Source organism: Pituophis catenifer, unplaced genomic scaffold (genome assembly GCF_029215685.1).
Source record: "Pituophis catenifer annectens isolate HBS135680 unplaced genomic scaffold, rPitCat1.0.hap2 SCAF_10, whole genome shotgun sequence".
Taxonomy (NCBI): Eukaryota; Metazoa; Chordata; class Lepidosauria; order Squamata; family Colubridae; genus Pituophis; species Pituophis catenifer.
The window spans coordinates 3,407,026-3,432,215 of NW_027256890.1; the positions used below are offsets into that span (position 1 = coordinate 3,407,026).

General features: G+C 47.9%; 1 protein-coding gene across 3 annotated transcripts; it reads right to left on the reverse strand.

Moving 5' to 3' along the window:
• Positions 1–2,671: 2,671 nt before the first annotated feature.
• PXMP2 (peroxisomal membrane protein 2) lies at positions 2,672–21,655 on the reverse strand. Of its 3 annotated transcripts, none has more exons than XM_070950614.1 (5): positions 21,507–21,637; positions 18,987–19,091; positions 15,468–15,630; positions 5,056–5,175; positions 2,672–2,995 (listed from the first exon to the last, which is right to left on the reverse strand). In XM_070950614.1, exons 1-5 carry the CDS (start codon positions 21,614–21,616, stop codon positions 2,921–2,923), a joined length of 573 nt encoding a protein of 190 aa, XP_070806715.1. In that variant the 5' UTR covers positions 21,617–21,637; the 3' UTR covers positions 2,672–2,920. The 3 variants fall into 3 exon arrangements, with proteins under 3 accessions (XP_070806715.1, XP_070806714.1, XP_070806716.1); XM_070950613.1 differs by having other exon boundaries at positions 2,902–3,332; positions 21,507–21,655; XM_070950615.1 differs by having other exon boundaries at positions 2,902–3,326.
• Between the last annotated feature and the right edge of the window lie 3,535 nt (positions 21,656–25,190).

The following is a 25,190-nucleotide window of genomic DNA, read 5'->3' on the forward strand; positions in this document are numbered from 1 at the left end:
AGGCGGCATGAAATCCAGGGTTGGCTAATCACTGCAACTCAGCCAATCACCAGACCAAACTAAAGCCCCCCAAAAGATCCTCCCTTCCTTCCTTTCTTCCCTCCCTCCCTTCCTTCCTTGGTGCACATTGGTTAGAATGCAATATTGCAGGCTAATTCTGCCGACTGCCAGCAGTTCGTTCCTCATTGGCTCAAGGTTGACTCAGCCTTCCATCCTCCCCAGATATTGCTCTTCTTTTTTCCCCGCTTCCTTCCTTCCTTCCTTCCTTCCTTCCTTCCTTCCTTCCTTCCTTCCTTCCTTCCTCCCTCCCTCCCTCCCTCCCTCCCTCCCTCCCTCCCTCCCTCTCCTTCCTTGATGCACATTGGTTAGAATGCAGCATTGCAGGCTAATTCTGCTGGCTGCCAGCAGTTCGATCCTGACCAGCTCAAGGTTGATTCAGCCTCCCATCCTTCCAAAATTGGTAAAAATGAGGACCCAGATTGTTGGGGGCAACAGTGACTCTGTAAATCGCGTAGAGCGGGCTGCAAAGCACCATGAAGCATCATATAAGTGTAAATGCTGTTGCTATGCTAATACATTAATATAGGCCTAAAGCTGCTTGGAGTGTCATTAGGCACGACCTATTGTACACCAAGAACTGAGTAGAGGAGCACAAGGCTAATACAGGGTAGGCTTCTGAGGAGTTTGGCAGGATTTGGGCCTTGAGGCAGTTTTGCAGTGGTTCTTCTTCCTTCTGTGAGCAGTAGCTACATAAAATCAATATTTGAGGACACCCAACTCTAAGGGAAGGGACGCAGTGGCTCAGTGGCTAAGACGCTGAGCTTGTCGATCGAAAGCTTGGCAATTCAGCAGTTCGAATCCCTAGTGCTGCGTAAACAGGGTGAGCTCCCGTGACTTGTCCCAGCTTCTGCCAACCTAGCAGTTCGAAAGCAGGTAAAAAATGCAAGTAGAAAAAATAGGGACCACCTTTAGTGGGAAGGGAACAGCGTTCCGTGCGCCTTTGGCATTGAGTCATGCCGGCCACATGACCACGGAGACGTCTTCAGACAGCGCTGGCTCTTTGGCTTTGAAACGGAAAGGAGCACCGGCCCCTAGAGTCGGGAACGACTAGCACATATGTGCGAGGGGAACCTTTACCTTTTAACTCTAAGAGAAGAATAATTCATACTGATCAGTGCCTGCTTTCACTAATGGATAAGACAAGAGAGATACAGGTTGAGATTAATTCCAGACAAGGCAAGCATTCTTGGGGCAGCAGAAACCAGATTCTAGGATTGAATGACGTCTTCTGAAATGGCCGGTGTACAGACTGGCGGAGCTGACCTTCGCGATCTCTCGTTTCCAAAAGCAGCGGTGAGGAATATATTGGCACAAGCATTTAGCGCATTGTTCCCGGGGTGGTCAAAGCAAACAATAGTTCCTCTTGCCTTAGTTACATCTTAGTTAGTGGCTTGGTCACTGCAAGGCATTCTACCTGAAGTTTTCCATGAGGGCAGCCTGGCGACTACCATGGGGGCAAAACTTGGTAGCCAGATTGGTAAACGGCAGCATACGCCAGCTTTGAAAGATCTGGCAAGTTGTTTCGTTGGCATAATTTAAAGTATTAATTTGATCTTTAAACCAGGGGTGGGCTTCAAAAATTTTAGCAAGGGGTTCTCTGCCTGATTGCTGGGTGGGCATGGCCATGGTGGGTGTGGCCTAGTCGGCCTCCTGCACCATGACAGGGGGGCGTTTTTGCCCTCCCTGGGCTCCGGAGGCTTTTCTTGAGCCTCCGGGCGGGCGAAAATGGCCTCCCCAAGCTCCAGAGGCCATCTGGAGGCCTTCCCTAACTTCTGGTAGGCCCATTTTTCACCCTCCCTGAGCCTCCACGCACACTCTGCATCCAAAACGTGCCACGTGGGGACTCCTGGGAGGGGGGTGGTGGAGTAGGCAGGGCCAGCCAGGAGTGGGATTTGGGGGTTCTTCAAACTGCACAGAATCTTAGCTAGAGGTTCTCCCAAACCCCTGCAAACCCCCAGCAGCCCACCCCTCCCCCAAACAGCTTGACCGCTTGCTGTTTGAAAGACTACCTGTCTCAGAATTAACTTGTCTAAATCATTAAGGTGAGCAGAAGCGGCCCCATCAAAGATACCTCTGATTGAGAGGACTATATGTAGGCCTAAGGGTCTTGTCATGCAGCAGTCCTAAGCAGTGGAAGGCATACCCCCCTCAGGACCCCATACTTTCCACTGTTAGGAAAGATCTTCAGTTACTTGCAAATTAAACTGATTTTCCATATAAACCTGCTGTCAGGCCTGCCCCAATTTAGACCTTTAGGAAAGAAAAACCCTTGACTCCATTTGGTTGAAGTGATAGGTTCTTTTACTAAAGTTAAGTGGTTGCAGCGAGAGGAAAGCTAGATCTGAGCATCCCCGCACAAAGGTTACACATTTTCCCTTTCCTTTGGCCCTTTCCCCCCTGACCAGTCCATGAGTGCCCAACAGTACGCCGTCTTGATGTTTCGGGAACCGTTTTGCTGCTTGGCGCTGTTCAGTGTAGTTTTGCATTCTGTTCCCAGGGCAGGTGTCCTTGGCGGCTGGCTTATTCTGGTTTGGCGCCTCTGGTTCTCATCAGCTTGTCTCCCCCCACATCAAATGCCCGACCTTTGCTTCCCCAAATTCCTTTCTCCCTCCCATCCCACCCCCTGCATTTAGAGCATGATGCCAGCCGAAGCAAAGAAGCTGAAGATAGCAGACCTGAACACCTGTTCAAGTGCCTTGGCAGAAAAGGAAAATGTAATATATATATATATAAACGATAACAACAACAGTCATAATAAGGCTTTTTTTTTTTAATTCAAAAGACTATTCTTGTTATGTTTACTGCTCAGGAAACCAGGCACGCACATATTTAATGGCCCGTTCTGATCCCTGCCCACCGATTAACCACCACCCTTTAAGCGCCGTGTGAGGAAAAAGGCAGAAAAACCTTTCCAGCAATCGCGTCTGGAAAAGATCTGAAAAGAAGAGCACAAAATGGCCTTTTGTTAAGTCATGGCTATTAGGTGTGTTGTGTTTGGGGGAGATGAGGGGAAAGCAACAAGGGGAGTCCCTTCGTCCAGGCCCCAGATGTGAGGACAAAAGCCGGAGGACAGCTTGCAAAGGGAGAGAAGTGGCCCATCAGGCTCACAAGCCATCGTCCTCTGCTCCCTCCTTCCGCCACCTCAGGGGGAAAAAAACCACGGCCGCTTCCTTTGCTGGGCCAGAACCGCGGCTTTCGCCTCATCTCTTCTTGACGGACGCCAAGTAGGCGAACCACAAGACGGCAACGAGGTTTCCGAAGAGCACCTGGAACTTCCGAGAAAAGAAAAGGACACCCAGTTAACAAAGCGGAGGAGAGCAGGGCTCCATAAAAATAAACTCAGTGAGAACGTCACGGGTCCTTAAGTAGAGAAGCAACCTTAGAACATCTCCCCTCCTTTCCAAATGCAGTTTGTGGCAAGAGGAGCCCCGTCTTGCTCCACACGCCCCCAAATAATAAGACCTCCCCGAAAATAAGGCCAAGTGCTTATTTCGGGGTTCAAAAACATATAAGACGGAGTCTTATTTTCAGGGAAACACGGTATATATGGACAAGTTTCATCATCTTCTTTTAACAACCCCATAATCCCTTGAGGGGTGGAGTCTGGGCAACTGAATGGAGCTGGCAGAGTGCTTTAATGGCCGGATGCCCTTCCCGTTGCCAATGCGGAGTTTTGTTCAGCAAGAGCCTTGGTGGCGCAGCAGACTAAAAGCACTGTTAAGTAGCACCAGCTGCCTGCAATTACTGCAAGTTCAAATCTCACCAGGCTCAAGGTTGACTCAGCCTTCCATCCTTCCGAGGTAGGCAATATGAGGACCCGGATTGTGGGGGCAATAAGCTGACTTTGTATAAAAAAGAACACCGCTGGGGGGGGGGGGGGCAAAGCCCTACTAAGCAGATATATACAAAAGTATGAAGGCTATTGCTTAATGCATTATAAGCCGCCCTGAGTCTCCGGAGTAGGGCGGCATATAAATCGAATGAATAAATAAACAAACAAACAAACAAATAATATATTCTCATTGTGCCCAGAGTAAAATATCTGCCTCTACCTAGGATTGAACTCACAACCTCCTGATTGTGAGGCGAGAGCTTCACCTCTAGGCCACCAGACCACTCCATGTATGGACAAGTTTGATTTCCATTTAAATTTGAGGTGTGGTTTTCACACCCGCCATGAGGAGAGTGACCCCTAGGTGATTATAAAAATTCTTTTCCTCAAACTGTGTAATGGAAAGACTCTCTTGCTGGAAGCTCGGCTCTCAGAGATCACCACACTATAAAAAAGATGTGGAGACTCTAGAAAGAGTGCAGAGAAGAGCAACCAGGATGATGAGAGGACTTGAGGCTAAAACATAACAATGAACGGTTGCAGGAACTGGGCCTGGCTCGTCTAGTGAAGAGAAGGACCAGGGGAGACAGGAGAGCAGCCTTCCCATATTTGAGGGGCTGCCATAGAGAGGAGGGGGTCAAGTTGTTTTCCAAGATACCTGAAGGCCAGACAAGGAATAATGGATGGAAACTGATCAAGGAGAGATTCAATCTGGGAATAAGGAGAAATTTTCTGACAGTGAGAACAATCAACCGATGGAACAGAAGTTGCCTTCGGAAGTTGTGGGAGCTTCATCCCTGGAAGCTTTCAAGAAGAGACTGGACTGCCATCTGTCGGAAATGGTGGAGGGTCTCCTGTTTGGGCGGGGGGTTGGACTAGATGACCTCTAAGGTCCCTTCTAACGCTGTTAATCTGTAAGTAGATGCTTCCTTTAATTTCCCAGCCACAAGGCAGAAGTGGTTTGCCTCTTTCCTGGATGATGATTCTTGACTTCGCAGTCTGGCCCACAGCCCTGCAGTTTCCTTGTGGTCTCCCATCCACTCATGAGATTTGATACTTCACCACTACGGCTGCCTTAGCCAGTGAAAGTGGACTCACCTACACAACCCAATGAAGTATTTGGTGTGGAAATGAAATGGGAGGAAAGAAGGGGACGCCCTTACCTGCAAAGGGACATAAGTGAAGTTAATAACCTGGACGGGAGTCCATACTTTCCAGTTCATCTTTAAGGATGTCCAGTAACCAGATTTTATCTTTTTGGAGAACTCAGACATGTCCTTCCCCTGAAAGAAAACGGTTATCAGTGACGTGCAAAGGAAAAAGAAACTGTCCCTGCCCAGCACCCAGGAGGTACCAAAACACCCCAGAAAGAAATTCTTTTCTTATACAATAGAAAAGCACTACGGAAGTCCTGGGGGTGGGTGATTGGGGGGAGGGGGGAGGGGGGGAGGGGGGAGGAGGGAAAAAAATTGTTGTATTGATTATTAAAACTTTTTAAATAAAAAAAGATTTTAATTGATTAATTTTATGGGTAAGGGGTTTTAAAATTGGAAAGCCAAATTGGATTTAATTATTCTTTTAAATTATTTTAATTTTCATACTGTATGTATTTTAACCCTGGCTGTTCACTGCCCTGAGTCCTTCGGGAGAAGGGCGGTATAAAAATTTAATAAATAAACAATCCTGTGAGGTAGAAAAATCAGAGGCACACAGTGAGTTTTGTGGCTCTATAAACATGTTTACTCAGGTTTTCTTTGGAAAGTGATCCAACGTCTACAGAGGAATTATTGAGTCTGTCATCTGCACCTCCATAACTGTCTGGTTTGGTTCTGCAACCCAACAAGAGAGACACAGACGTCAGAGATTAGAACTGCAGAAAAAACAATTGCTACCAACCTGCCTTCCATGGAGGACCTGTATACTGCACGAGTCAAAAAGAGGGCTGGGAAAATATTTACAGACCCCTCGCATCCTGGACATCAACTGTTTCAACTCCTACCCTCAAAACGAGGCTATAGAGCACTGCACACCAGAACAACTAGACACAAGGACAGTTTTTTCCCAAACACCATCACTCTGCTAAACAAATAATTCCTTCAACATTGTCAAACTATTTACTAAGTCTATATTACTATTAATCTTCTCATTGTTCCCACCACCCATCTCCTTCCACTTATGACTTATAACCTTGTTGCTGGTATCCTTAAGATTTATATTGACTGTTTGCCTATGACTATCACTAAGTGTTGTACCTTATGATTCTTGACGAATGTATCTTTTCTTTTATGTACACCGAGAGCCTTTGCACAAAAGACAAATTCCTTGTGTGTCCAATCACACTTGGCCAATAAAGAATTCTATTCCTATTTGTCAAGTATTTGCAAGCCATTGGCACATATATCATACAGACACTAGTGGAGGCAGGAAGTGCCCCCACCCCTATGTGGAGAGGAGGGGCTTACACTGAGTATAAAACCCCCTCTAACCTTTCCACTACGCTCTCTTTTACGTTTGTTCTCCATGAGACATGATCTTTGATAGGGGTAGTCACACACGCTGTGTGCCCCCTATCCTAATGGATATTAAGACAGCCTTTGTATATAGTTAATATGTTTTGTTATATGAATAAATACATTTATCACATTTATTCATGCATCTGCCTTTGGACTCTTCTATGCTCCTGGGTGTTTTCTACGATCCCAATTTCCACAGAATGGTAGCAGAGGGAATGGTAGCAGAACTCCATTCCAGGAGCTGTTGAAAAGGCGAGATGCCCTCCAAAATAACCTGTGAGAGAAGCTCCCCTGTTGTGACCAGAGGCCTTCAACGGAGGAGAACTTCACAGCAGCCCCAGTCTGAATCAACGATGGAAAACATTGAAGGGGGTTTCCATCCTGCTACACCCTGGCAGCCAGAGGCCACCCAGATGCAGCAAGAGATCCCAGGGGCCGAGCCAAGCGATGCTGGAGAAGGCTTCTTCAGCACTGACGAAGAGGGGGCAGAAGGACCAGATGAAAGCCTGGACAGGCAAGTGGCTGAGATGTCAGAAGAGGAGTGCAGAGCAGCGCTCGCCTGCCTCCTGAAGACAAGGGCAGCAGCCAGAGAGAGGCCTGAGGAGGCAGCACCAGAGATGCCTGCCATCCCGGTAAGGACTCCCCTGCCTGATCTCTCCAAGATGGCGCCTGCCGCCAGAGAGACTGCCCCCCCACCCAGTTTCCCGCCAAACAAAATGGCCGCCAGGCCACTTCCGGAGGCAACTTCCTCCAAGATGGCTGCTCCCCTGGGCACTTTGCCAGCACCACGAGCCAGGCCATCCCCAGCTCCACAGCCCAGGCCTACAACGCCAGCCAGTCAGTTCAGCCTTCCAGGGGCCCAGAAGACCACTCCGAGCCCACAAGGCCCTTGCCAGGCCCCGCCTGCCATGGCAAACATCAAAGAGGCCATAGAGGCCCTGGTCGCTGCCCTGCAACTAATGGAGCAACCACCCACCGGCCCCCCCCGAGGCCCCAGACCCAGCTGCCCACTCAAGGAGGGCCCCAAATCCAACCTCCCACCCCCGGAGGAACCCAGATGGACCTGCAGCCTCCCACCCCCCACTGCAGAGGCGCTCACCATTCACTGAATGCTCCAGGGAGGCCCAGGCTGAGGCCTCCGCACCTTTCCAGCCCTGCTGGGATGACCCGGAGCTGCAATCCTGCTCCTCTGATGGAGAAGAGGAGATCCAGAGACATTTCCAGGCCTACCCAGCCCATGGACCTCATCTGATGGGCCTCCAGTCTCCAGAAAGATCTCCAGGCCTTCTTCCCACTCCTCCAAGGCTTCCCCACCACATCGCTGATGTCCGGGCCTATTCTGAGGCTCCAGCCAGACCTGACTTCAGAGCTCAGAGAGGGAGATCGGAGCTCCAACAAGAAAAGGCTTTGGAGCATGCTCCATTTCCTGCACGTGCCCAGTTGCTTCAAACTACAGAAGGACTACAAAAAGGAGCCAGACCTAAGCAATCGATCCCAGGCTTAGGGATCCCAATGCCATTCACAACAGGATCTCTTCAGCCATTTGAACAACTCCCCATGCAGTTTAATGGCAATAATTTTGTAACTTTGCCAAATAATTTTGAAAAATTACATTTAAGTGGTCAGAATTTTAAAAAATGGTGTAAAGAGATTCAGATAATTCTCTTAAGAGAAAATACTCTGGACATGATCAAAAGACCACCCTCTTTACCTTGGAGCCCTGAAATTGAGTTCCTGCATAAAAGAGCTTACACAACCCTGTTAAGTTCTATAGACACAGCTCTGTATGCCAGTCTTTCAGATGGCCTCACAGCTCAGGAAGTTTGGACTGCCCTATATAATTTGTTCCATAGTGACAATATGGCTGCAACCAGCAGATTGTCAAGAATTTTCCACAACTATAAACTCAGACCTGGTGTCAAAATGGGGGAACATTTGGCAACGCTTAAAGCCATGAGGGATGAGCTTATACAGAGGGGGGAGCCTGTTTCTGAATCCACTTTAATTAGTGTGATGTTGAACTCCCTAGACAAATCCTGGAGTCCCTTTATTATTTCTCTAGAAGGGGTTTCTAGGGAACAAAGAAATATAGAATACTTTTCTGGCCGCTTTATTGAGGAAGATTTAAGGCGCAGAGATGAGGAACAACAAGAAATGAAGGAGGCATATCACAGGCCTAGGCCTCAGAGGAGGCGCCAGGACACAAGTGAAAGGATTAATACCCTTCCCACCTGCTTTGACTGTGGCATACAAGGTCACTTAAAAAGGGAGTGCCCTCGCTCTAGGGCCAACACGGCTGGACTTAAGCACAGTAAAAATAAAAGAGGCCGTGGAAGAGGGGGAGGTGGTCATAAAGGATACCAATTCTGTAGTGTCACTAGTGACAATCACACCTCCCAGGTAAAGGATGCTGAGGGGCTGTGGCTTCTTGATTCAGGTGCATCAACGCATATAGCCAACACGAAGCCACGATTTAAGGTTTTACACCCACTCAAGTCCTCAGTAAAAGTTGCCACTGGGGACAAGGCAGAGGTAACTGGGGAAGGCGTGATCAATGTGCCTGGTATAGGAGATGTCACTGGGGCACTGTATGTTCCCTCAATCAAGAACAACCTTTTAAGCATCTTAAAATTGACTGAGGATAAAAATGTAAAACTGGTTTTTGAGAAGGGGGGAGGTCATGTTTCCGAAAATGGGAGTGTTGTTGGCGATATTGTAAAAATCAACAATTTGCCTTATTTTTCCCCAAAAGCACAGGTCAAAAGGCACAAGAAACCTAACAAGAGGGCTCAGGGAGCTAACGCCCAGATAGAGCAGAAAGCTTCTGTGCCAGCCCCCAGGTTGTCCAAACTCAAGGACCCTGGACCTAAAACCAATGAAGCTTTTAAACCAGCTCCTAGGACATCCAAAGCCATTAAGGCTGAGCCCATTAAGGTCACAACTCCTCAGCCAATCCTGAGGAACTCTAAGGTGACCATTAATCCAGTGCCTACTCTCATTACTGAACAGACCAAAGCTTGTAATGGTAAGATACATAAGGTTGACAAAGTATGCATGGGTAAACCTTTACATTTGGATTGTGCTCATATATTACACCGCAGGCTTGGCCATGCCAGCTTCCCGGTTATTAAGAAAATGCAAGATTTTTCTGATGGGCTTAAGATAAAGAATTGTAATACCTATTTGGAATGTGCCATCTGTAAGGCAGCAAAATCTAAAACTGCTGCTATACCTAAGGTCTCTTCCCGTCGTGCAAGGTACCCTTATCAGCTGGTACACATGGATTTGGTTGGTCCTTTTAGACCCTCCCTTGGTAGGGGGCGTTATTTTTTAACAGTAGTAGATGATTACTCTCGTTATGGCCATGTATTTATTTTAAAGGACAAAACTGAAGTCTTTACCAACTTCAAATATCTTTACAACCAGATCCAAACGCAACACAAGGTGTGCATCGCTCAGGTGCAGAGTGATAGGGGGACTGAGTTTACATCCAAGATTTTCGAAAAGTGGATGAAGGAGAGAGGCATCCTCCATTTTAAATCATCCCCTCGAACTCCGTCCGAGAATGGTATTTCAGAAAGGAGAAATGGCGTGCTGCAGAATGTCATGAACTGCCTACTTGCAGATGCTGACATGAGCCAAGTTTTTTGGGCAGAAGCGGTCAAAATGGCTAATTATCTAGTCAACAGGACGTGGAGTAGTGCCATTAACCAAACCCCATACTTCCTGGTCCATGGAAGGAAACCTAGCCTCTCACACCTGAGAATTTTTGGTTCCTATGCCTGGGTCCATATTCCCAAGCACCTCAGAAGAAAGGGGGGCAAGGCATCAAGGAGGCTCAGATTTATAGGTTATGCAACCGGCAGCAAGGCCTCTAGGTTTGTAGACAAAAATAACCTTGTCATTGTCTCTAGATCAGCTTCCTTTGAGGAGGGGTCAAATTGGTCAAAAATTCATTCCAATGAACCCGGTTATTCCCCTATTAGAAGCGACACTGAACAAGCAGCACCACCTGAAGAGGATGAACCAACAAACTCCAAGCAACTGACCAGCGAAGATCCAGATGGTGATGAATCCCTACCTGACTCTGACGATTCAGACAAGGAATCCCTGGGTGACTTCACACCTCCTGCCTCACCTAAACGACCATATCTTCGCAGCGCCTGGGACAGAGGCCCGCCCCATTTTGATTGGAAAGATACTTCCGGCAGCTCCAATTCTGACACCGATGCTCCGGATGACAATGATGATGGTGAGTGGCAATTTCCCAGACGGTCAAAACGCTCCAATAAAGGGGTGCCACCCAAAAGGTTGGACATTGGCTGTGTTGCCTCGGTCAACAGCGTTACCATGGCCCCTAAGACGTACTCAGATGTCCTCCAGCTTCCCGAGGAAGAACAGCGCAGGTGGAGGGTGGCAATGGAGCGGGAAATGGACAGTCTCAAAAAATTGAAAGTCTTCATCCCCATGGAAGTCCCCAAAAAGAGGAAAGCCATTGGCACCCGTTGGGTCTACAAGGTCAAGCCAATGCCCAACAACAAACTCCTCTATAAGGCCCGGCTGGTAGCACAAGGCTACGCACAGCGCTACTTGCAGGACTTTGATGAAACATACTCCCCCACCGTGAGAGCGGAAAGTGTGAGGGCTGCTTTGGTCACCGCAGCAGCACATGGGGAACACATTTTTCAATTTGATGTGCAAACTGCTTATTTACACGCACATCTAAAAAAAGAAATTTACGTCAGAGGTGCCCCCGGATTTCAACGGCAGGAAGGCCACACCTGGCTTCTGAAGAAAAGTTTGTACGGCCTCAAACAATCAGGCAGACTGTGGTACAAATGCCTGACTAAAACTCTCAAATCACTGGGTTTCCATCCATCTCCAGCTGATAAATGTACCTTCACAAGGGATACCAAAGGGGGGCTGGAGAAAGTTCTAGTGTATGTCGATGACCTTTTATATATAGGGCCTGACAAGGGGGGAAGTATTATATTTGCCAGGACCCTACAAAAAAAGTTCACTCTAAAGTCTTTAGGATATGTGGACAAGTACCTAGGCGTACAAATCATCACTACACCAAAAGGTTTTGCTCTCTCCCAAAAGGAAAAGATAGAGGAACTCTTGGTGAAATGTAAAATGGAAGATAGCAAGCCAACGGCTATCCCAATGCAGACCGACTATTATGGATTGGCACACAAGGATAGCCCAGAGTTCCAAAATAATACTCTATTTAGGTCAGTGATTGGCTCATTACTATATATAAGTAACTGGAGCCGTCCAGATATTGCCCTGGCCGTAAACCTGCTATCTAGACAAGTGGAACATCCTACCCAGTTCCACTGGTTAGCCATTAAAAAACTATTAAGGTATCTCAAGACCACAGCAGATTATGTGCTTCGCTTGGAACCTGAGAATAGAGACAAGGCCCAATTAAAATGCTTTGCGGATGCGGACTGGGCCGGAGATACCAAGACACGTAGGAGTACTTCAGGCTTCTTGGTACTATTAAATGAGGCACCCATCCATTGGCATGTGGGGCAACAGAAATTTGTTTCGTGCTCCACCGCTGAGGCTGAATATGCATGCTTATCAGAGGCAGGGAACGATCTGATATGGTTTGATGCCTTAATTTCTAGCATCTGGACACCACCGACTTTGCCCATCCAAATTATAGAAGACAACACCGGGGCCATAGGCATTGCCAAAGCCTATGCGGTGGGAAAAAGGTCCAGACATATTGATATCCGCTATCAAAATGTTAGGCAACTAGTAGAGATGGGGTTTATATCTTTATCACATTGTCAGACCAAATATCAAACAGCTGATATTTTCACAAAACCTCTACCAGCAGATAGGCACAAAGATCTGTGTAAAAAGTTATGTCTCACAGGGTAAAATTTGTTGTGCATTGCATTTGTATGTTTGCATGCCATTGGCTCGCAAGGAGGGGAACTGTCAAGTATTTGCAAGCCATTGGCACATATATCATACAGACACTAGTGGAGGCAGGAAGTGCCCCCACCCCTATGTGGAGAGGAGGGGCTTATACTGAGTATAAAACCCCCTCTAACCTTTCCACTACGCTCTCTTTTACGTTTGTTCTCCATGAGACATGATCTTTGATAGGGGTAGTCACACACGCTGTGTGCCCCCTATCCTAATGGATATTAAGACAGCCTTTGTATATAGTTAATATGTTTTGTTATATGAATAAATACATTTATCACATTTATTCATGCATCTGCCTTTGGACTCTTCTATGCTCCTGGGTGTTTTCTACGATCCCAATTTCCACACTATTCTATTCCTTTGAAGCCCTTCCAATGTTTGGAAGGAAGTGAAAAGGCAACTCCCAAGTCTGTGAATTTGGGAGCACGGTTTTGAAAGATCCTTATGTGCCTTCAGCCTCCAACTCTCTCTCCCCCACTGATCTGGAAGTTGTTGGGCAACCGGAAACACACTGTTTGCATTTCTGATGGACTTGAAAAGCACTTTATTCAGGACACCCTATGTCCTGAAGCAAAAAAGTACTGGACTAAGAAACAAGGATAGCTACAAGAGATAATAAAATGTCAAATAGAACCAAACCCGGAAACATTTCTCCTGGGAATACTTAAAACTGTTGTGGCCCGCCAGCGGCCTGTGCAGCTAGTAGCTGATTCTGACAGCGAGGAGGCTGGTGTGGTGCTGCACCAGCAGCCTGTGCAGCTGGCACTCGAGTCAGACAATGAGGAGGCTGGAGAAGACGTGGTGCCAGAGGCGGGGATTCAGCCAGGGCCTTCAGAACCTCCAGAAGCTCCCTTAAGTGAAGAGGATGAAAAGGAGGAGCCTCTTCTCGATGCACGGGCGCACAGAGCTGCCAAAAGGCAGGAGTGGCTCCTCAGGAGGAGGTCTCCTCGAGAGTAAGGCTTGGGGCTAATTGGCCACTCCCCTAGCCTATTTAAGGAGGAACGCCGACTGATGCAATTTGCAGGGAACAACTTGAGTTCATTCTCCTTCGCGTCTGGATTCTCTGCAAAATTGTTTCTGGGCTTTCTGCCAACTCTAGTAAGACTGTGATTACCTTATCTTAGAATTCTGGCAGGCTGTTAAGACAGTTTATTAACAGCTTTTGGTTGATAAAGACTAAGTTATTTGAGTAAAATAAGCTTTGTATAGAGTTTGTGTGTGCTGCGTTCTTTGGGGTCCGTAGCTGGGGCAGAACAAAAACAAAATTTGATAGAAAGATAAGATATTTGATTCTACACATATTAACAGCGGCAAGAACTGCGTTCGCGCAATACTGGAAGGACCCCAATACACCACCAGAGGGATTGATCATTCAGAAGATATATGAATGTGCCGAAATGGATAAACTTATCCTAGAACTAAAAGAAAAAGATGATTCGGAATTTTATGAGGTTTGGGGAAAATGGTATACTTGGATAGATAATAGAAATAAAAATTGGAAATATACATAAAGCTATTGAGGATTAGATATTGAATATATATCATGTATATATTGTATGGAATGTTGATCCGAAGTATACAAAAATGACACAGTCTGTTGATTAGGTACTAGAGTTGTGTAAAGGAAAAGTGTAATAAAAATTATTTCAAAAAAAAAAAGGAAAAAAAAAAGAAAAGCACTTTATTTTACTGTAGCTTTTGGCCCATGTGGTTTTATTTTGGTGCCTTCAAATCGGGGGCTTTTTTGGACTCCTGGTGACTTCCTGGATAAGCACCTAAAGTTTTCTTGGCAAGATTTGCCCTTGTTTGCTGCCAAGGACTGAGAAGGGAGGGACTGGCCTAAAGTCACCCAGCTGTTTTTGTGCAGGACTAAAACCCGGGGTCACGTGATCGCAATTTTGCAACCTTCTGACGAGCAAAGTCAATGGGGGAAAGCCGGATTCGCTTAACATCCGGGTTGCTAACTTATCAACCACAGCTGTGGCAAAACAGGTCGCAAAATGGAGCAAAACTCGCTCAACCACAGAAATGTGGGGCTCAATTATGGTCCTAAGTTGAGGACTACCTGTACTTATCACCCTGCGGAAAGGCAATTGAACTCTCAGAACGAAACAGGCCAACCTATGAATTGGGATGAGTAACCCTGGCTCGTGAATTTACCCCTCAAACAGAACAACTTCAAGACTGAAATTCCCAGAATTTTCCAGCCTGCATCTGCTGGTCCTGATGACTGAAATACCCTATCTGTACTGATTACCGTATTTTTCAGAGTATAAGACGCACCTTGGTTTTTGGGGAGGAAAATAAGAAGAAAAAAAATCTGCCTTTGCCTCCATCGGTATTCATCTGGCTAGCATCCTGTCAGTGTGTGAGAGAGTTGAGGGCTGTTTGGAAACTGAAACAGTATTTGCTGTGTGAGCAACAAGGAAGGAGACAGCAAGGAGCCTGGGCGTGGCTTAGGTCTGCGGCTCTGAGTCTGTGCTGAACTAGTCTAAACTAGTCTGCTGCTCAAAACTGAAACTCCTCCCCTCTGCTTGTGTTTTGCTTGTATTTACTACCACGTTGGAAAACCTGCTTTTGGTATTGTATATTTACTTCATGTGTTATGTTATATATAAAGAGAAGTTATTGAATCCTGCTGAATCAGTTACTTGTGTGTGCTTTCTGGATGTGATTGCTGCTGCAAACTCTGACAGTCCTTGCAGCAAACAGCCAGGTCAACATTATTGAAGCCCGATTCAGCACAATCAGCTGATTGGCGGGTGGGATCAGCCTCATGGAATACCCCCAATCAGCTGTTCCAGGCTGCAGGGACTGCCAAAGACCATTGCCGCCTCTGTGCCTCACATTTTTGGCTACATTCGGTGTATAAGACGCACCCAAATTTTCACCCTCTGGGGGAGGGGGGAGTCTTATACTCTGAAAAATACGGAAAGAAAGGAAGAAAGAAAACAAGCCACTCTTCCCAGTAAGGACAGTAGAACTGGATATGTCCAAGCAGAAACAGGACAACCATCCATCTAGATTCTAGCAAGGGGAACAGGAGTTAAACCAGCTGCCCTTGCTTCTAGGAGCCCTGGATCATCTCGGATCATCCCTAAGCAAGATCCTACCTCCAAAAAGTTCATGACCAGGAAAAAGAGGGCCAGGAAGGCCGGGGAGACAATCAGACGATCCACCAGTAGACGTTTGATGAGAGCAAATTGTGCGTCCGAAGGAATGAGTTGCTCCAAGTAGAGGTAAAAGTAATGGCTGAGAGGTCCGGTGAATAAGAAACTGCAAAAGGAACAAAACCAACCGATTATAAAATCCAGCATCTAACAGATTAATATTTAATAATAGGCTGCAACACCCCTTCCGTAAGGGCCCGGCATCAGTCATTGGCTGAGCTGCTGTGATATCATCCAAGACCCAGGAAGCATTCCAGATACTCCTGGGAAATTGGAGTGGAGTATTGATTCACTCCACTACATAGGGACGCTGTGGCTCAGTGGCTAAGATGCTGAGCTTGTCGATCGAAAGGTCGGCAGTTCAGTGGTTCAAATCCCTAGTGCCGCCTAACGGGTGAGCTCCCGTTATCCCAGCTTCTGCCTACCTAGCAGTTCGAAAGCAGGTAAAAAATGCAAGTATAAAAATAGGGACCACCTTTGGTGGGACGGTAACAGTGTTCCGTGCGCCTTTGGCGTTGAGTCATGCCAGACACATGACCATGGAGACGTCTTTGGACAGCGCTGGCTCTTTGGCTTTGAAACGGTGATGAGCACTGCCCCCTAGAGTCAGGAACAACTAGCACATATGTGCGAGTGGAACCTTTTACCTTATTAGTTCACACTCTGCAAAGCAAGTAAAAAGCAGGCCTGAAAGAAAGAGGAAAGGATCTTCATGCCAAGAGACAAAGGAAAAGAAGTGCAGACAGAGAGAAAGTGAGAAAGTCCCAGAAAGCAGACAAACGGGGGAGAGGTCTGGAGGTAGGGGAGACGGAAGGACAGGCAGAAGACAGAAAGAGAAGGAATGTCAAGGAAAGCTAAAGCGAAAGTGATTGCAATCTGGAACGGAAGAAAAGCTTTTAGCTTGGACTTTGGAATAAAACGCACAAAAAGTTAATAGGATGTAGACAGGCGAAGGAGCAGTCAAGCTCAGCAGCCACTGCAAGAATAGAAGGGGGGTGACAGAGCTGCAATCCTTGGCTCACAACTAGATGCCAGTCTGCTATCAGCCATGGGGAGAGGGAGCTGGGGGGGGGGGAAGACAGGGGTAGGGGAAACCGTAAGTCCTCTCGGTGCCATCCCGAGACATCCCAAGATCTTGGTCCTGGGAATGGAATGTAACACCCATCCATTTATCCAACCGTTGCTACCAAATCATCTTATTTCAATGTGCCTGAACAATGGGATGATAACAGAAGGGTGTGGAACACAAACGGGGAAAGCGTGAGACTGACCACAGCTTTACTACTCCCTAGGAAAGAACGACCCTTAACTCCACAGGGGTTAAAGAAAAGGTACTTTTACTAGAGCTGCGGAGTGCAGCAGTGAGCGAGGCAAGCTCTGGAGGAAAAACAGCGTGAAAAATCACATTGAAAGCAATCACCAATGTCCCAAACCCTCTCCCCACTCCTATGAGAGTAATCCAATCAGGTTCTTTTCTGATGTTTTGGGACCCTGGTGCCTTAGGCACCTGAGTAAATGCCTTGGTAGAACAGTGGTTTAAAGCACCCTGTTATTAACACAGCTGCCTGCAATTACTGCAGGTTCGAATCTTACCAGGCTCAAGGTTGACTCAGCCTTCCATCCTTTCTAAGGTAGGTTAAATGAGGACCCAGTTTGTGGGGGCAATAAGCTGACTTTGTATAAATATACAAAAGGATGAAGGCTATTGCTTAACGCATTGTAAGCCGCCCTGAGTCTCCGGAGAAGGGCGGCATATAAATCAAATTAAAAAAAAAAAAAAGCCTTTTCCAGGGCCGGTGTCCTTGAAGGCAGGAAGATGGCTCAGTCTGGCACCTCTCGTTCCTGTCAGGGTCCATCCTCCCCAAATTTCCCACAACATTCCTTTACACCTCCAGCACTCTTCCCCTCCCCAATGCCCCCTGCCCCGTGGTTGCTAGCGAGCTTCAAAGAAAGCAAAGGTAGACGGCTGGCAGAAAGTTAACTAAGGAATTTTTGCGCACAAATTCTTAGTTCTGTCTTTGCATAACTGTAACCCCCTGGCTTTTAGTAAAAAAATTTAAAAAAAAAATATTTTCACCATAAGTAGAGTCAAGGGAGTTCCTTTCCTGAAGGACCAAGCAGGGCCAGGTCTGACATTAAGCCAGAACCGCAATATCGATCTACCCAGAGCTAATAACTAACAGGGAGACTGTGCAAACATTGTGCATCCCTGAGAAAAGGAACATTTACTTTGTATTGTTTGCATGGGAAGTGTTGTGGTCCGCCAGCAGCCTGCGGAGCTGGCAGTGGAGTCGGACAGTAAGAGGCTGAGGAAGAACATGGCCCAGTCCTGGAGGCTGGGGAAGGCCCGGATGAAGGCTCTGCCATCGGGGAGTCAGGTGTGGACTTCGGAGCCTCCAGAGGCTGACAGCAGAGAGGCAGAGGAGGAGCCTGTTCCTAGTGCACGTATGAGAAGAGCTGCCAGAAGGCAGGAGCAGCTAAAGCAGAGAGGATGACTCGGGAGTAAGGCCAAGAGATGATTGACCCCTCCCATAAGGCTTAAAAGACCAGCAACGGCTCTTGGCCTCTTTGCTGGAAAACAACTGTTGAGAGATTTGCTTCTTGTTTGGCTGTAGTTATTTCTTCTGTTCCTGAACTGTTTTATTTTATTATTCATATTTCTATGCCGCCCATTCTCCGAGGACTCTGGGCGATTTACAGCAAAGACAGTATACTAAATAGCATACTGCCCCCAACAATCTGGGTCCTCATTTTACCCACCTCGGAAGGATGGAAGGCTGAGTCAACCTTGAGCCGGTGAGATTTGATCCACTGATCTGCTGAACTAGCAGTCAGCTGAAGTAGCTGCAGTACTGCACTCTAACCACTGCACCACCTCGGCTCTTATTGTGTTGCCAAGAAAAGCCTTTGGCAGTTTGCCTAATTATCCCAAGGTCAGAGATAAACTAAAGACTGGTGTTTTGAGAACTTTGCTTTCATTTCATTTGGAATACGCTGACAGTGAGTTAATTCTCAGCTGTTTTAATAAAATCTGTTTGTTTTTTGAAACTGTTTTGCATTTAATATTAACTACGTGGGCCTGGGTCACAACAGGAAGATCTCAGATTCAGCATAGCTGGCTGAGGAACTCTGGGAACTGAAGTCCACAAATCTTAAAAGTTGCTAAATTTGGAGACCCCTGCCTTATACTCCTGGCAAAAACAAACAGTGAGGGGTCTTTTTTTGCTAGATAACTGAAGGGGACAGCTGACATGTTGCCCCTGAAAAAAACCCCAAGCTCTAAATGCCTATGGATGGGGGTGGGGGACACCTCACCAATTTTGGGAACTTATTGGAGAGGCTGCGTGATATAACAACATCCAAAAGGCAACCCCAGGGACGAGATCTCCTCCCAGACTTTTCATGCCACGCAAATTGCTTGGCTGCACCTCCCATGAGCGTCTTCCACCAGTTCCCTCTTACCCATAGGCAGCAAATCGAAGGGGTTCCCGCCAGTTAAGGCTCCTCTTTTTCTGGCTCTTCTCAATTACTTGGGACAGGAGACTCCCTAGAGCTGAGAGGAAGGCACTGTGGGAAGAAAGGAAGCATAATGTAAAAATATAAAAGATGGGAACAAGATGCCACACTATAAAAACGATGTTGAGACTCTAGAAAAAGTGCAGAGGAGAGCAATCAGGATGATGAGGGGACTGGAGGCTCAAACGTAAAAAGAACGGTTGCAGGAACTGGGCATGGCTGGTCTAGTGAAGAGAAGGACCAGGGGAGACAGGAGAGCATCTTCCAATATTTCAGGGAATGCCACAAAGAAGAGGGGATCAATTTATTCTCCAAAGCACCAGAGGGCAGGACAAGAAACAATGGGTGGAAACTGATCAAGGAGAGATTCAATCTGGAATTAAGGAGAAACTTCCTAACTGTGGGAACAATTAACCAGTGGAACACCTTGCCACCAGAAGTTGTGGTGCTCCATGAATGGAGGTTTTTAAGAAGAGACTGGACAGCCACCTATCTGAACTTGTGAAGGGTCTCCTGCTTGAGTTGGGGGCTGGACTAGAAGATCTCTAAAGTCCCTTCCAGTTGTATTTGGATTGAAGGGCAGAGGGTCTCCTGCTTGAGTTGGGGGCTGGACTAAACGACCTCCAAGGTCCCTTCCAGCTGTATTCGGATTGAATGGCAGAGGATCTTCTGCTTGAGTTGGGGCTGGACTAGAAGATCTCTAAGGTCCCTTCCAGCTGTATTTGGATTGAAGGGCAGAGGGTCTCCTGCTTGAGTTGGGGGCTGGACTAGACGACCTCCAAGGTCCCTTCCAGCTGTATTCGGATTGAATGGCAGAGGATCTTCTGCTTGAGTTGGGGGCTGGACTAGAAGATCTCTAAGTCCCTTCCAGCTGTATTTGGATTGAAGGGCAGAGGGTCTCCTGCTTGAGTTGGGGGCTGGACTAGACGACCTCCAAGGTCCCTTCCAGCTGTATTCGGATTGAATGGCAGAGGGTCTCCTGCTTGAGTTGGGGGCTGGACTAGAAGATCTCTAAGGTCCCTTCCAGCTCTATTCAGAGTAAATGGCAGAGGGCCTCCTGCTTGAGTTGGGGGCTGGACTAGAAGATCTCTAAGGTCCCTTCCAACTCTATTCAGAGTAAATGGCAGAGGGCCTCCTGCTTGAGTTGGGGGCTGGACTAGAAGATCTCTAAGGTCCCTTCCAGCTCTATTCAGAGTAAATGGCAGAGGGCCTCCTGCTTGAGTTGGGGGCTGGACTAGAAGATCTCTAAGGTCCCTTCCAGCTCTATTCAGAGTAAATGGCAGAGGGCCTCCTGCTTGAGTTGGGGGCTGGACTAGAAGATCTCTAAGGTCCCTTCCAACTCTATTCAGAGTAAATGGCAGAGGGCCTCCTGCTTGAGTTGGGGGCTGGACTAGAAGATCTCTAAGGTCCCTTCCAGCTCTATTCAGAGTAAATGGCAGAGGGTCTCCTGCTTGAGTTGGGGGCTGGACTAGACGACCTCCAAGGTCCCTTCCAGCTGTATTCGGATTGAATGGCAGAGGGTCTTCTGCTTGAGTTGGGGGCTGGACTAGAAGATCTCTAAGGTCCCTTCCAGCTCTATTCAGAGTAAATGGCAGAGGGCCTCCTGCTTGAGTTGGGGGCTGGACTAGAAGATCTCTAAGGTCCCTTCCAGCTCTATTCAGAGTAAATGGCAGAGGGCCTCCTGCTTGAGTTGGGGGCTGGACTAGAAGATCTCTAAGGTCCCTTCCAGCTCTATTCAGAGTAAATGGCAGAGGGCCTCCTGCTTGAGTTGGGGGCTGGACTAGAAGATCTCTAAGGTCCCTTCCAGCTCTATTCAGAGTAAATGGCAGAGGGCCTCCTGCTTGAGTTGGGGGCTGGACTAGAAGATCTCTAAGGTCCCTTCCAGCTCTATTCAGAGTAAATGGCAGAGGGTCTCCTGCTTGAGTTGGGGGCTGGACTAGACGACCTCCAAGGTCCCTTCCAGCTGTATTCGGATTGAATGGCAGAGGGTCTTCTGCTTGAGTTGGGGGCTGGACTAGAAGATCTCTAAGGTCCCTTCCAACTCTATTCAGAGTAAATGGCAGAGGGCCTCCTGCTTGAGTTGGGGGCTGGACTAGAAGATCTCTAAGGTCCCTTCCAGCTCTATTCAGAGTAAATGGCAGAGGGTCTCCTGCTTGAGTTGGGGGCTGGACTAGAAGACCTCCAAGGTCCTTTCCAGCTCTATTCAGATTGAATGGCAGAGGGGTTGGTGGATGGCCTAGAGGACCTCCAAGGTCCCTTCCAGCTGTATTCGGATTGAATGGCAGAGGGCCTCCTGCTTGAGTTGGGGGCTGGACTAGAAGATCTCTAAGGTCCCTTCCAGCTCTATTCAGAGTAAATGGCAGAGGGTCTCCTGCTTGAATTGGGGGCTGGACTAGATGATCTCTAAGGTCCCTTCCAGCTCTGATTCTAAAAGCGCGTCCGGAAGGGCGGACAGGCGCACGCTACCTGGAGGCGGCCTTGGTGAGCACCGGATAAAGGCGGAGGAGGAGGAGGTAGCGGGCCAGCAACCTCCGCGAGAGCGGCGCCGAATCGGGCTTGGAGTGCACCGGAGACATCCCGCAGAGCCAGTACCCCCGGCAAGCCCTTCTGCGCATGCGCCTGGCGGCCAAGGAGCCGCGCCTCCCGCCTTTAAGCCAATCGGCGCAGAGGGGAGGGGGGGAAGGCGGAGCTCCGGGGCGGAGTTCAGGCAACGAGTGGGGCGTGACGGAGGCGGGCTCTCCACCTACCATTGGCTGCCCCGCGAGGCGGCCTTGTATTCGCTGCCGAGGGAAGGTGAAGTCAAAGAATCTGGGTGGCAAGATGAAAGGAGTCCTTTCATCCAATCGGAGGAGAGAGGGCGAGGGCGGGACGGAGCATTAGCGAATGGGCAGGGGGAACGGAGAGGAGGGACGAAAATAGACACTGGGAGGAAAGGAATGGCAAACTGCTCCTTTCCAATTGGTCGTCGCGTAGTACCGAGACCCAGGCGTAGAAATCTGATTGGTTTTAAGGCCAGGGGTGGGGAATCCATGGCCCTTTCATGACTTGTGGACCTCAACTCCCAGAATTCCTACCCCAGGCAAGGCTTGCTGAGGAATTCTGGGAGTGGAAGTCCACAAGTGATAAATGGACTCTGGTTTAAGGACTCTTTGGGGCGCGAGAGCTGCGAAGTCTCGGCGGATCTCGCGAGATATTCCGCAGCGCGCGAAAGGCGGTCGGGTCGCCGGCGAGGTTGACGCTGAGGGAGGTTGATGAAGGCGGCGAGTGGAGGCGCCCGGTGGGCTGCGGAACTCCAGAAAGGGACAAGAGGGAGACGCCGCGGCCAGGAGGACGCCGAGACCCCCCTCTCGTGACAGGATTCTGAGCAAGGCCTTGGCATAGGCTGTCCTCGACTTACAACGCTTCGTTTAGTGACCGTTTGCCATTACAACGGCACTGGAAAAAAGAGACATGACCGTTTTTCACACTTAACGACCGTCGCAGGATTCCTCAAGGTCACAGGATCAAAAATCAGGCAACTGACTCGCATTTACGACGGTCGCAGTGTTCCCCTGAGGGAGGAGGTTTCACACGATCCCCTTTTAGGACCTTCCGACGAGCAAAGTCAACGAGGAAGCCAGATTCACTTAGTGATGGGGTCACTAAGTTAACCACTTCAGCGGTTCACTTAACAACTGTGGCAAGAAAAGCCGCAAAACGGGGCAAAACTCACTGAACAACCGTTTCGCTGAACAGAAAATTTGGGCTCTATTGTGGTCGTAAACTCGAGGATTACCTGTGGCAAGATCTTCCTTGTTCCTGTGTCTTCCAACCATGTGCTTAGTGAACGTTCAAAGTTACAACGGCACCGGGAAAAAAAATGACTGATGACCATTTTTCACACTTAACGACCGTTATGGCATCCCTGTGGTCACAAGATTAACATTCAGACGCTTGGCAACTGACTCTCACATTTATGACAGTTGCAATATCCTGGGGTGGGGGTCACATGATCCCCTTTTGCGACCTTCTGACAAGTAAAGCCGATGGGGAAGCCAGATTCGCTTAGCAACTGTCTGAGTAACTTTAACAACCGCAGTGATTCGCTTAACAGCTGTGGCAAGAAGGGTCATAACATGGGGGAAAGCTCACTTAAATGTTTTTGCTTAGCAATGGAAATTTTGGGTTCAGTTGTGATCGTAAATCGAGGAACCTGTATATTTAGAAGCCCAGATGGTCCTGCATCCTGAAGTGTCCTAGACAAATGCAGAGCAGAGTAGAGTTGGGAGTAAAACTGACATAGTCCTAGCCTCAGTTCTCGTTTTGGGGCTCACCCAGGGAAAGGGGGTGCCCCTGAGCTATGCCAGGAGGGTTTCCTTCTTTCTGACCGGATAGGTGATGCATGGCTCCCCTGGCAGACTTGCCCCTACCTTGTTGGCGGGATTGTCCTTTTACACATAATCCTCGACTTACAACAATTCGCTTAGTGGCCATTCAAAGTTCTGCCGTTGAAAAAAGTGACCTATGACCATTTTTCACACTTGAGAACACACAATTGTTAAGTGAATCATTTGTTGTTAAATCAGTGACATGGTTGTTAAGTGAATCTGGTTCCCCATTGACTTTGTTTTCGGAAGATCACCAGAGGGGATCACATGACCCTGTGGGACACTGTGACTGGTCATAGGTGTGAAAAATGTTCATAAGTCACTTTTTTTCCTTGTAACTTCAGACGGTCACTAAGTGAACTGTTGGTGCTATTCCCCCAGTCGGCCGGCCAATCTCAGGAATTCCTGGATATATTCTGCCCCCAGCCATTTCCCCTGTTTAATAGCTAGGATGCGGATCTCCACTCGTCAGTCGGCTCAAGACTCATGTAAAGACATCAAAATGATACAGTTGGATAGCAATGCTCCAACATTGGAAGTTTTTAAGAAGAGATTGGACAACCATTTGTCTGAAATGGTATAGGGTTTCCTGCTTAAGCAGGGGGTTGGACTAGGAGATCTCCAAGGTCCCTTCCAACTGTGATTCTGTCTTGCCTCTGGAAGTTGTGGGTGCTCCATCACTGAGGTTTGTCTCATTTAGCCGAGACCACAAAACCTCCCATTGTGCCGACGGAATCCATGTTGCCTGCTTGCAACCACCAACCACAAGCAAACCACAATGCACTACTACTGACTGGAGCAAGCTCTCACTGGGTGTCTGTACTCTCTGGGCCCATAACCTGTCAGAGTGTGCATAGGTCTGTCCCGTGTATCAGTCCAGGAGCAAGTACAGCCAACAGTGGTTTGTATCAAATAGTGATTTTTATCTACAAAAGGAATATAGAAATAGTATACATACATATTCTACAAGCAGCATCTAAACAACCAGCAATTATAGCAGGGAAGAAACTCCACGAACCAATGAACACTCTAGCAGGGCCTCCTCTTATTACACAGGCTCTTAAAGGGATAACATCCAAAGACTCTGCTGACTCCATTGCATCAGCTGGTCAGCTCTTAAATTATCACCTTGACACATTTGTCTGAAATGGTATAGAGTCTCGGGCTTGAGCAGCAGGTTGGACTAGAAGGCCTCCAAGATCCCTTCCAACTGTTATCCTGTAACTAATTCTGAAGCTCCGGGTATTCCTCAGTTTGATAAAGCCAGAAAAGGTGCAATGAATTTGCTAACCTATGAATAACCAGAACATTAACACCTTCCTAGCCAATTTTCTCTCTGGAAGAAAAACAATTTAAAAAAAAAACAACCCAAACTCAGACTTAACTCTTGGCGTCTTTAAGACATCTTGGTGTCCCTTCCTCAGCAGTGACCCCAAAATGCTTTGCCTTCGCTAAGGAAAAAACATTTAAAAAGTGGGCAAACGGATTTAAGAGCCATTCTTTTGCCAAATGACCCGGCTCTGTTTTTCGAAATGTCTGTGTTTATTTAAATTGGAGTTCCCAGCGCATAGAACCCCTTCTATTTACTCTGGTGGTTCAGGTCACCCTGTCCGCCAGCTGTTGCTTTAACCGCTCGTCCAGATGTGCAACAGTCACGCTCCACTGCCAGCCACTGAATCGATGCCATTGAGAAGTGCAACACAGCCTAAAGTTGAGAGAGAGGCCGGGATGCCCGGGCGAGGCCCGACAGCTCTGCCTTTCAAGAGTCGTTTGTTTTCCAAAG